The sequence below is a fragment of the Hemiscyllium ocellatum genome, chromosome 2 (assembly GCF_020745735.1).
Source record: "Hemiscyllium ocellatum isolate sHemOce1 chromosome 2, sHemOce1.pat.X.cur, whole genome shotgun sequence".
NCBI lineage: Eukaryota > Metazoa > Chordata > Chondrichthyes > Orectolobiformes > Hemiscylliidae > Hemiscyllium > Hemiscyllium ocellatum.
The window spans coordinates 137,725,200-137,738,321 of NC_083402.1; the positions used below are offsets into that span (position 1 = coordinate 137,725,200).

General features: G+C 46.3%; 2 protein-coding genes across 2 annotated transcripts in view; one reads left to right on the plus strand and one right to left on the minus strand.

The window, feature by feature from the left end:
- The window catches only part of rest (RE1-silencing transcription factor), a 35,721-nt gene extending 31,566 nt beyond the window's left edge, over positions 1-4,155 (minus strand). The window contains exon 1 of the mRNA XM_060840488.1: positions 4,067-4,155. The gene's annotated coding sequence lies outside the window, so the exon portion shown is untranslated. The remainder of the gene's footprint in view (positions 1-4,066) is intronic.
- cenpe (centromere protein E) overlaps positions 62-13,122 on the plus strand; it is a 133,421-nt gene continuing 120,360 nt past the window's right edge. The window contains exons 1-2 of the mRNA XM_060841949.1: positions 62-118; positions 12,210-12,231. Of these exons, the coding sequence (XP_060697932.1) occupies positions 62-118; positions 12,210-12,231 (79 nt within the window). The remainder of the gene's footprint in view (positions 119-12,209; positions 12,232-13,122) is intronic.

A 13,122-nucleotide genomic window follows, 5' to 3' on the forward strand; every position in this document is an offset into this window, starting at 1 on the left:
AGCTGGGAGGGAAAGAATGAGTGAGTGGATGGGAGTCAAGGAGGGTCAAAAGGAGGCGACGATGGTCAGCGGGCAAGAGATTTCAGGTCTCTGCAAGGCAAGAAGTGCCAACTGGGAGGTACTGCCAGTTGGCTGAGGATTGGGGGTGTGGAGGTGATGGGGAGGGATTTTTTTAAAAATCGGTCACAGATAGTGTGAGGACTGTAAATGCTGGAGTCAGTCGAAAAGTGTGGCATTGGAAAAGCCCAGCAGGTTAGGCAGCATCCAAGGAGCAGAAGAGTCGAAGTTTCTGGCATATGCCCTTCATCGGGAATGTTACAAGTTGATTTACAGGTCACCCCAGGAGGAGGAGAGTGTATACTGTTTCCGAGGTTGGGGGTTTTGTAATGACAAGAAAGTTTGTGGGTCTGAGGAAGTCAGGGACTGTCAGGGATTGTGAGTGATGAAGTGGTCAGGGATTGCGGGTCACCACAGTGAAGTCAGGAATTGCAGGTAACACCAGGGTAAGGGATTGCATGTCACGGGGTGGGAGGGTCTCGAGATTTATAGAATCCCCTGAGTGTGGAAACAGGCCTTTCAGCACAATGAGTCCACACCAACCTTTTGAAGACTATCCCACCCAAACCCACCCCTCTAACCTATCCCGATAACCCTGCATTTCCCATAGCTAACACACCTAACCTACACATTCCTGATCACTATTGGTAATTTAGAATGGCCAATCCACCTAACCTGCACATCTATGGACTGTGGGAGGTAGCGCACACACCCATTAGGACAATATGCCAATTCCACACAGAGAGTTGCCCAAGGCTGGAATTGAACCCTGGTGCTGTGAGGCAGCAATGTTAACCACTGAGCCAATGGGTCACAGTGGGAGGTTAGGGATTGTGGGTCATGTGGGGCTGGGTTTTTTTTTATGGATTGCGGGTCACATGGGGTGGGTATTTGGAGATTGGAGGTCACAGTGATGGTTAGAGATTGTGGGTCAGAGTGGTTAGAAATTGGTGGTGGGGGGGTGGGGTGGGGGGAGGAGTTAGACACTGCAGGCCACAGGGTGGTGGGGGGGTGTCAGGGATTGTTGGTGATAGGGGGTTAGGGATTGCAGGTCAGGTGGGCTTATAGGTATTTCGGGTTTATGGGGAGACAGGGATTGGGAATCATGGGATGGGGGTCAGAGATTCCTGTTCACAGTGGTGGGGTTATGGATTTAAGGTTATGGTGGAAGGTGAAGGGTGGTGGGTGTAAGGTTTAGGGATTGGGGTCAGAGAGGGATTAGAGACTGTTGATCATAGAGTGTATCCAGGGATTGCTAGTCACGGAAATGGGCTCTAGGGATTCCCAATCACAGAGGGGGGCTTCAGGGATTCCTGTTCATGAGGGCAGGGCTCTAGTCATTCTCAATCATGGGCTCGGAGCAGGGGTTTACAGGTTAAGGGTCACAATAGGAGGTGGGGGTTACAGATTGGGGTTCACAGAGGGCATGAATTTAGAGATTGGGTGTCATGACGGGGTAGGGAAGAGTTAGAGGTTGGATGTCACGATGGCAGGGTAGATATTGGGACGATGGTGGGGAGATTTAGAGATTGGAGGTCACAGCAGGGTGGTTAGAGTTTGGTGGTCATAGCCAGAGGTTTACAAACTGGGAGTCATAGTGATGGGGTGGGGGGAAAGCGTTTAGAGATTGGGAGGTCACAATAGGGGGTGTTTAAAGAATAGGGGTCATGACCAGGGTTTTGAGTATCAGGATCACTGAAAACAGTTAGACAGAGAGGATCACGGCAGAAGATGGGAAGGACATTAAAGATTGTGGGTCATGGCAGTGGGGGGGTTAGAGATTGAGAGGTCATGGCGGGGGACTTGGAAATTGGAGATTATGGTGGGGGGGTTAGAGATTGGGTGGTCACGGTGGGGGGATTTAGAAATTGGAAATCGCAGAGAGGGATTTAGAAATTGGGGGTCACTGCAGGGCTTGTTTAAAGGTTAGTGATCATAAGAGGTTTGAGTGTGGGGATCATGGCAAAAAGTTAGACACAGAGGGTCACAGCCAGGGGTTAGAGATTGGGGGACACGACAGTGGGGTTTAGAGATTGGGGGTCACGGCAGGGGATTTAGAGATGGGAGGGTCACAGTGGGGAGTGGGGTTAGAGATTAGAGGTCACGGCGGGGGGGGGTTAGAGATTGGGGGACACGTGGGGAGGGTATAGAGATTGGGGTCACAGTGGCGGTTAGAGGTTGGGGTCACAGTGGGGGGGTTAGAGATTGGGGGTCACAGTGGGGGGGTTAGAGATTGGGGGACACGTGGGGAGGGTATAGAGATTGGGATCACGTGGGGAGGGTATAGAGATTGGGGTCACAGTGGGGGTTAGAGATTGGGGTCACAGTGGGGGGGGTCAGACATTGGAGATCACGGTGGGGGGGTTCAGACATTGGGGTCATGGCGGGGGGTTAGAGATTGGGGTCACGGGGGGTCAGAGATTGGGGGTCACGGTGGGGGGAGGGGAGTCAGAGATTGGGGGTCACAGTGGGAGGGGTCAGAGATTGGGGGTCACGGTGCGGGTTGGAGGTCAGAGACTGGGGGTCACGGCAGGGGGTCAGAGATTCGGGGGTTAGAGATTGGGGGCACAACGTGGGGGGGTTAGAGATTGGGGGTCACGGTGGGGGGGCGTCAGAGATTAGAGGACACAGCAGAGGGGTTAGAGATTGAGGCCACGGTAGAGGTTAGAGATTGGGGTCACAGTGGGGGTTCGAAATTGGGGGTCACAGCCAGTGGGTTTAGAGATCGGAGGCCATGTGGGGAGGGTATAGAAATTGGGGTCACAGTGGGGGTTAGAGATTGGGGTGACATGGGGGTTAGAGATTGGGGTGACATGGGGGTTAGAGATTGGGTGACATGGGGGGTCAGAGATTGGGGGTCAGAGATTGGGGGTCATGGTGGGGGGTGGGGGTCAGAGATTGGGGGTCACGGCGGGAGGGTCAGAGATTGGGGTGGGGGTTAGAGATTGGGGGTCAGAGATTAGGGGTCACGGTCGGGGGTTCAGAGGTTGGGGGTCACAGTGGGGGTTGGGGGTTAGAGATTGGGGGTCATGGTGAGTTTGGGGGGTTAGAGATTGGAGGACAATGTGGGGGGTTTACAGATTGGAGGTCACGTGGGGAGGGTATAGAGATTGGGGTCACATGGGGGGTTAGAGATTGGGGGTCACATGGGGCGGGTTAGAGATTGGGGTCACGGCGGGGGGTCAGAGATTGGGGGGTCACGGTGGAGGGTGTTAGAGATTGGGGTCACGGTAGGCAGGGTTAGAGATTGGGGAAACGGCGGGGGGGTTAGAGATTGGAGGTCACGTGAGGAGGATATAGAGATGGGGGTCATGGCGGGGTGTCAGAGATTGGGGGTAACGGCAGGGGGTATAGAGCTTGGGGTCATGGTGGGGGGTCAGAAATTGGGGTCACGGCGGGGGATCAGAGATTGGAGGTCACGTGGGGCGGGTATAGAGCTTGGGGTCATGGTAGGGGTTAGAGATTGGGGTCACGGTGGGGGGGTCACAGATTGGGGGTCACGGCGGTGGGGGTCAGAGATTAGGGGCGTGGGGTTAGAGATTGGGGTCCACATTGCCGGTCGGGTTTGGGGGGGTGGGCAGTGACGGAATCGCCGTGCCTTCACCTCCCTTGCCCGAGGCCCCGACATATTGATTCCAGAACCGCTCGCTGTCCAGACGTGGAGGGAGGGAGGGAGAGCGGGCGGGATCTTGCTGAGGGAGAGTTGGGGCGGACCCCCCCCCCCCCCCCACCCTCCACCTCCCGAATACCCCGAGGAGGAGAGGCCCGGCCATGAGGAGGGGGCTGCCTGCCCCCAGTCGGTGCAGAGAGTTCCCGGCGGCGGGCGGAATACTCCGTTGCCCGGGTCCCAGTCGGGCCTGCTCGGCGATCAGCCTTGGACAGCGCCTTTCAGCCGCACCTCCCCCCCCCCCCCAAACCAGCCCCCCCTCACCCCCACCCGGAGCCGGGGGAAATCCCGCTGTCCATTCGTCAGCCTCCCCCCCCCCCACACCCCGTCCCGTTCACTCACCGACAGGCTCAAGGCCCAGTGCCTCTCCTTGCGCTGCTCTCGCCGCCTCACATTCCTTCACATCGAGCGGCCGCGACAAACTTTCAGCCGCAAACTCCAGCGGCGGGAGCGCGGCGTCCGTCCCTGCAGGCCCGTGACGTCAGCACGCCGCCCGGCACAGCTGTTAGACAGACAGCCCCACTACACCCCCACAGCCCCAACACCCCACCACTACACCCCCACACCCCCAACACTACACTCCCACAGCCCCAACACCCCACCACTACACCCCCACACCCCCAACACTACACTCCCACAGCCCCAACACCCCACCACCGCACTCCCACAGCCCCAACACCCCACCACTACACCCCCACACCCCCAACACTACACTCCCACAGCCCCAACACCCCACCACCGCACTCCCACAGCCCCAACACTACACTCCCACAGCCCCAACACCCCACCACCGCACTCCCACAGCCCCAACACCCCACCACCGCACTCCCACAGCCCCAACACCCCACCACCGCACTCCCACAGCCCCAACACCCCACCACCGCACTCCCACAGCCCCAACACCGCACCACTACACTCCCACAGCCCCAACACAGGACCACCGCACCCCCACAGCCCCAACACCCCACCACCACACCCCCACACCGCCCCCACACCCCACCACCCCACCACCGCACTCCCACAGCCCCAACACCCCACCACTACACCCCCACAGCCCCAACACCCCACCACCCCACCACTACACCCCCACAGCCCCAACACCCCACCCCCGCAGCCCCAACACCGCACCCCCACAGCCCCAACACCGCACCCCCACAGCCCCAACACCCCACCCCCGCAGCCCCAACACCGCACCCCCACAGCCCCAACACCCCACCACCGCACTCCCACAGCCCCAACACCCCACCACTACATTCCCACAGCCCAGAGAGGACAGTGCAGCTCTGCACACTCGCTTAAACAGGACGGTGCAACTCTGCACATTCGCTTAAACAGGACGGTGCAGCTCTGCACATTCGCTTAAACAGGACGGTGCAACTCTGCACACTCGCTTAAACAGGACGGTGCAACTCTGCACACTCGCTTAAACAGGACGGTGCAGCTCTGCACACTTGCTGAAATAGGACGGTGCAACATTCCACACTCGGTTAAACAGGAACGGGCCATAGTGTACTTGCATCAACAGGATGGTGCAACTTTACACACTCGCTTAATCAGGACGGTGCAAATCTGCACACTCACTTATACAGGAACGAGCCATACTGTACTCGCATCAACAGGATGGTGCAATTCTACATACTCGCTTAAACAGGACTGTGCAACACTATACTCTCAAACTGGACAGTGCCAATCTGCACACCAGCTTGGCAGGCTGATGCTACTCTGCACACTGGTTTGAATAGGGAGGGTGCAACTGAATACTTGTTTAAACAGGACAGTGCAACACTATATTCTCTTAAACAATACGGTGCCACTCTGCACACTCGCTTAAACAGAACGGTGCAAGTCTGAACACTCCTTGAAACAGGATGGTGCAAATCTACACTCACTTAAACGGGACGGTTCGACTCTACAGATATGCACTCACTTTAACGAGACGGTTCAACGATACAGACACACACTTACTGAAACAGGACGGTGCAACTCTACACTCACTTAAACAGGATAGTGTAACTATACAGACGTACACATACTTAAACAAGACAGTGCATAAAGAGACAAACACTCAATTAAACTAATTTAAAGTATTTGAATAAAATAGATAAACAGCACAAATCAAGATATTAATATGATCCCATACCATTATCGAAATGTGCTTACAAGGAGATCAAAACATTCAGGTATATTTGATCTTTTTAGAGTATGGAAAAGGTGGTGGGATAGCACTGTTAATAAAAAACGAAATGAGGACAGTTGTGAGATAAGGTCTGAGCTCGGATGATGCAGAGTTCATTTGGGTGGAGGTTAAAAAAAAAGCAAGGGAAAGAAAACATTGGAAGGAGTAATGCAGAGACGAGTAAACAACAGTCACCCCGTGGGAAAGGTCATAAATTAACAAATAATAGGAGTTTTTTTTAAAAAATAGAGCAATGATTATGGAAATCTTTATGTTGATTGGTTTAATCAAATTGGAAAGGGTAGCTATGACAACAAATCCTTAGAGTGCGTTAGGGATACTTTCCCAGAGCAATATGTCATGGATCCAACTAGGGGGCAGATGATCTTGCATATGTTAATGGGTAGGTTTAATAAATGACTTTGAGTAAATGATCCCCAAAGAAGCAGTGATCATAACTTGATAGAATTCAGAAACTTGGATCAGATATTACTGTGCTTACCTTAAAAATTGCAAATTATAATGAAGTGAGGAGAGAGTTAGCTAAAATGAACTGGGTGGACAGATTCACAGGAATGACAGTAACCATTTAAGGAGGTAGTTCATGACTCTCAGTAAAACTAAATCCCAGTAAGGAAGAAAGATCCTAAGGGTAGGATACAAATATGGATAACCAAGGAAGTTGAGAGTATACAAGGATGCGAAAGTTACTGATATCCTCAAAGACTGGGATAAATTCAGAATCTGAAAGAGAAGGTCAGACTAAAAACTGAGAAAATAAATGACAAGAGCAAACAAGTGAGGAATATAAAACTGACAATAAGAGCTTCATTAAATATATGAAAAGGAAGAGAGAGGTGAAAAGGAAGAGAGAGGGGTAAAAATGAACTTTGGCCCATTAGAAAATGAATCTTGGGAGACAGTTTTGAGGACCAAGGAAATAGCAGAAGAGTATATAGATATTTTGCATTAGTCTATACAGTGAAAGATTCATCAGAGGAAGTGGTGGAGGATGGTACAATTGCAACATTTAAAAGGCATCTGGATGGGTATATGAATGATGGCGGCATGGTGGCTCAGTGGTTAGCACTGCTATCTCACAGCACAAGGGTTCCAGGTTTGATTCTAGCCTCGGGCGATTGTCTATGTGGAGTTTGCACATTCTCCCTGTGTCTGCATGGGTTTCCTCCAGGTGCTCCGGTTTCCTCCCACAATCCGAAGATGTGCAGATCAGATGAATTGGCCATGCTAAATTGCCCATAGTGTTAGGTGCATTAGTCAGAGGAAAATGGGTCTGGGTGGTTTCTCTTCGGAGGGTCGGTGTGGACTAGTTGGGTCAAAGGGCCTATTTTCACACTGTAGGGATTCTAATCTAATAAAAAAAAGGAAGGGTTTGGAGGGATATGGGTCAGGTGCTGGCAGGTGGGACTAGACTGGGTTGGGATATCTGGTCGGCATGAACGAGTTGGACCGAAGGGTCTGTTTTCGTGCTGTACATCTCTATGATTCTATGACTCTATTAAAACTAAATATGGGGGAGGAATTAAGTACCATCATCATAGACAAAATAATGGGGCTAAAGGCAAATAAGTCCTCTGGAGCTGATGTGTTGCATCCTATGATTCTAAAACAGGTAGCTCCAGAGATAGTGAATACATTAATTAGAATTATCCAAAACTGTTGGCTTCTGGAGAAGTACCAGAGTATTGGAAAACTGCTAATGTGACACCCCTTTCAAAAAGGGATGGAGGTAAAAGGCAGGTAATGATAGGTCAATTAACCTAATACATTTTGTTGGACAAGTATTGAAGTCAGTTATTAAGAAAGTAATAGAACATTTGGAAAAATCATAATCTAACCAAGTAGTCAGCATAGCTTCATGACAGGGAAATCGTGTCTGACTAATTTATTAAAGCTTTTTGAGGATGTCTCAACCAGTGTGGATAGAGGGGAGCCAGTAGATATGTAGTATTTGAATTTCCAAAGTGTTCAACAAGGAATCTCGTAAAAGATTAAGTCATAATCCTCTTTCAACATCTATCTTGTCAAACCCCTTGAATCTTACATGTTTCAATAAGATCACCTCTCACTCTTCTGAACTGCAGTGAGTATAGGCCTACACAAAATCAGAAATTACTGGTGAAATTCAGCAGTCCTGGCATCACTTGTGAAAAGAAAAGAGAGTTAATGTTTTGAGTACAATGACCTTTCTTCATAAGTATATAGACTTAGCCAACTCAACCTTTTGTCATAGGATAAGCCATTCAACACAGGAATCAACAACTGATTGCTTTCATTATACTCTTCATGTGATCTCACCAACGTTTTGCACTGTTATTACAAGGCTTCCCTACTTTTATAATCCAATTCCCTTGCAGTAAAGGCCAGTAGTCAATTTATCTTCACAATGTCTTTTTGTCACTGCATGTTAAACTTTTGTGATTCTTGCTTTCCTCAAGATACCATGTCATTATCTACCAATTCTGTCCTCCTGGTAAATATGAAGGAAAATAATAGTTTAACATTTATACTATCTCTCCCATGTTACCTGTAGTATTATCCCATCTCGTGCTTAATAATCCTATTCTTATTCCGGCCTCCCATTTTTAAAAAAATTGAGGTGCCTACAAAGTATTTAACTATTTTTGTTTTATCCTTCCTGATAATTTAATTGCACAGTTTCCTTTACCTTTGTAATTGGATTCTTCCCTTCTGTCTTAATCTCTTCATATTGTCTCTGTTGCACTCTTCTGTAGTCTTTGTACTTAATGTATGTTTCTTTTCTAGCCCTCAGTTGGTGCCTTGTGTCTTTATTCATTCACAGAATCTCACAATTGATTTTTTTTTGTTCTTTATTTTTAACAGAATATATTTTTCCTGTTCTCTATTGACCATTGATTAAATATTTCCCATTTTTTTCCTACATTGTTTATCAATATTGTTGCCCAATTCATTTTCTCAGTTCTATTCTCAGTCTTTCAAAATCAACCTTTCCCCAATCTATCAATTTCTTTATAATACAATTATATCCTTCATTTCTGTGATCCTAAATTGTATTATGTTGCAGTCATTATCGACAAAACCTTCTCTCATTGGCTTTGGTTCATTCCCTAGTCTTCTCGACTAATAATGAATCCTCCTTTGTTGGATTTCTTAAACATTGAATTAGAAAAGGCTCAACTCTTTTCCTTACCTCTTCATTTCACTTAATATAGTGGTTAGAATTATCATGTTTATTTTTCTTTTATTTATTCAGTTCCCTGTATATAAATTTCTTCCTCTGCCTCCTTTCACTTTCATGTGATCTGTAGAGTATATCAGTTATTGCAATTGAATCTTTACTATCTTTTATCGCTATTATTTGGCATCGACGTTTGTTTTGCTGAAATAACAGTTTCTTTTCTACTACCATTATGTTATGCCTCATATGTACAGCTACTTCATCTTTTCTATCTTTTCTCATGTTATATACTGTGCAATTTTCAGTTCACAGTCCTAATTTTTCTAGAGCCACATTTCTAGTGCCCATGATGTCTTGTCAATGCATGATTGCCTTCATCTCCCATGTTTAATCATGGATAATGGGTGGAGTCATCTGCATTTGCCGATGATAAATGTGGTGGCAGGAAGGGCATTTAATAAGATGGTATGATGAAACCCATTCGCACTTGAATTAGGTTCTGACCAGGAATGCCCATGGTCGACCTTTCCATCTGACCAACTGAGGTCTTTGCATGGTTAACTAATTCTTAGAAATAAGATAAATATCAACTGTTTAGGATACCTTCCACAGACTCTGAGATAGAAAATTCCAAAAATTAGATGAAGAGCGTCCTCCCCATATCAATGCTAAGAGGCATATCCCTTATTCTGAAACTCTGTTCTCTGGTTCCAACTCACCCCCACCCCACATCCGCTTTAAACATCCTTTCCAAACCACGTGGTCTATCTTTTTAAGGGATTTTAAAGTTCAGTCTTCGGGTTCTTTTAAACTCTTGAGAATACAGGTTCAGTCACCACAAAGGGCGGCACGGTCGCTCAATGGTTAGCACTGCTGCCTCACAGCACCAGGGTCCCAGGTTCGATTCCAACCTCGGGTGTCTGGCTGTGTGGAGTTTGCACATTCTCCCCATGTCTGCGTGGATTTCCTCCGGTTTCCTCCCACAGTCCAAAGATGTGCAGGTTAGGTGAATTGGCCATGCTAAATTGTCCATAGTGCTAGGTGCATTAGACAGAGAGAAATGGGTCTGGATGGGTTACTCTTCGGAGAGTCAGTGTGGACTGGTTGGGCTGAAGGGCCTGTTTCCCCATTGTAGGTAATCTAAACATTCCCCACACAAGGCACCCCCACTAGTCCAAGAATTAATCTGGTAAATATCCACTTCATTCCCTGTATGGCAATCCTTCTTTAGGTACATGGACCAAAATACAGTATTCCAAGTGCAGTCTCACCAAGATTCTATACAATTAAAGCAAGACATCTTCACTTACATACACAAATCCTCTTATAATAAAGGCCAACAAAACATTTGCCTTCCTAATTACTTGCTACCTGTGCATATTAGCTGACTAATGTTCAAGGACATCAAGTTTCTTTTGGATGTCAACACTTTCCAATCTCTGACCATTGTCTGCATCTTTATTTTTCCTATCAGTGGATCACCTCACACTTATCCACCTTATATTCCATCTGTTATTTTCTTTAGATTTACCTATCTAAATCTTTAAACCTCTTCACATTTCTTCACAATCACATTCCCACTAGATTTGTGTCATCTACAAACGTGGAAATATTACATTTGGTCCCCCACATCTAAATTATTGATAGGGATTGTGAACAGTTTGAGCCCAAGTACTGAGCTTGGCAGTACTCCATTATTCACTACTTGCCAAGCTGAGAATGACCTATTTATTCATACTCACTGTGCTTTTTTCCATTAACTAATTCTCCTATAACATGGTGTTCTGTGATTTTTAACTTTGTCCACCCCAGTCCAACACTGGCATGTCCAAGTCAATTTATACCAATATATTACCCCCATCACGTGATCTATTTTGTTTACAAATGTGTGGGACCTTATCAAAAGCTTAATGATAATTTAATTACACCAAATCCACTGGTCACTTCTCACTGACTCTGCTGTTGACATCCATAAAAATATCCAACAGGTCTGTGAAACATAACTTCCCTGTTTTGTTGATGCAGCCTAATCATATCACTAGTTTTTAATTGTTCAGTGATTACATCCTTTATAATTGATTTCCCTCCAACTGACATCAGGCAAACAGATCTGTGATGCTTCATTTTCTCTCTCCCTCTTTAAATAGTTGGGTTACACCTGCAACCTTCCGATCTACTGGGAGCATTGCAGAGTCTATAGACTTTTGAAGGATGATCACCAATGCCCTCTTTATCCCTATGGCCATCATCTTCAGTACTTCAAAATGTATATCATGAGGTTGTGGGGACTTGTCAACTTTCAGACCCATTAATTTGTCCAGCATTACCATTTTATAACTATATTTTCACTAGTCCCTTGATACCAAATTCCGATTGGGAGATTTCTTGAATCCTTGTCAATGAACACTAACTCAAAATAATGATTTAGCTTCTCTATCATTTCCTATTACAAATTCTATAATGCGATTGATATGGCCTCCTCTACTGCACAGAATCACAGTACTGATATGGTGCAGAAGGAGGCCATTCAACCCATGATACCTGCTATGTCAATTACCGATTGTCAATCTTCTGCCTTTTCCCCGTAACCTTGCACATCATTTCTCTTCAAATAATCATCCAACAAACCTCCTAAATGCCCCAGTTGAATTTGCCTTCACCACTTTGTCAGGCAACGCCTTCCATACCCTTACTACCCGCTGTATGGAAAATATTTTTTCTCATATCACCCTAGTTCTGTTTGCGCAACACTTTAAACCTGTGTGCACTTGTTCTTTATTTTCTGCGTGGAATTTATATGAGTTTGAGACTGCTGATAAAGTGCCGGGAAACTTGAAAGCTATGGAACATGGATACATGATTGACTGAGTGACAGGAAACAAACGGGAAGGATATGAAGGTTTTATGGAAATTGTTACACAAGTGGACTTTAATTATGTGACTAGATTAAAGAATCTGGAGTTGTTTTCTTTGAGAAGGGAAGCCTATAACAAAGTAAAAGGCCCTTTAGCCCATTCAATCTGCGCTGATCAAAAACAACCCTAAACCCCTTTTACAACACTTAGCTCATAGCCTTGTGTCATTGACATCCTAAGTGTATATTTAAACACTTTTTGAATGTTTTGTAGGTTTCTGTCTCTATCACAAGCAGTGAGTTCCAGATTGCTATAATCTTTAGGTGAAAAGAATTTTCTTTACATCCCCTCTAACTCTCTTTCCCCATACCTTAAATCTAAATCCTCGGCCATTGATTCCCACCACCAAGGGGAACGTTTGTTCCATTTACCCTGTCAATACCCCTCATAATTTTATGCATCTCATTCATGTTCCTCCTCAGTGTCCTGTGTTCCAAGGAAAGCAATCCCAGTCTTTCCAAATCCCTCTTCATTCTCCAGCTCAGTCAACATCCTGGAAAATCTAATTTGCACCCTTTCCAGTGCAATCACATCCTGTTCATAATGTAAATTCCAGAACTATCCACAGTACTTCAGATATGGCCTAACCAATGTTTTATACTGTTACAGCATCACTTGCCTGCTCATAAACTCTACGTTTCAGCTATTAAAGGCCAGTTATCTGGGTGAACTTAGTGAGAGCACTGTTACTAAGTTTGCAGATAACACAAAGATAAGTGGAAGGACAGCTAGTGTTGGGGAAGCGGGGTGAATGCAGAGGGATTTGTCAAGCCAAGAGAGCAGGCAAAAATTTGGCAGATGGAATACAACATGGGACATGGCTTTTTTTCAAAACTGAAAGAGGTTGAAAAATTGTAGTTTTATGCAATTAAGAACCATGATTTTCCAACACCTTCCAGTTCTGACGAAATTCATATCGGATTAACTGTTTCTCTCCACAAATGCTGCCAAACCTGCTGAATTTCTACAGTAATTTCTATTCTTATTTCAGTTTTCCAGCATCCTAGTAAAAATAAGAAAAATGCTGAAAAAGATCAGTATTCATAAAATGGGAATGCTGGACAAATCAATGGGTCTGAAAGTTGTCAGGTCCCCACAACATCATGATATACATTTCAAAGTATTG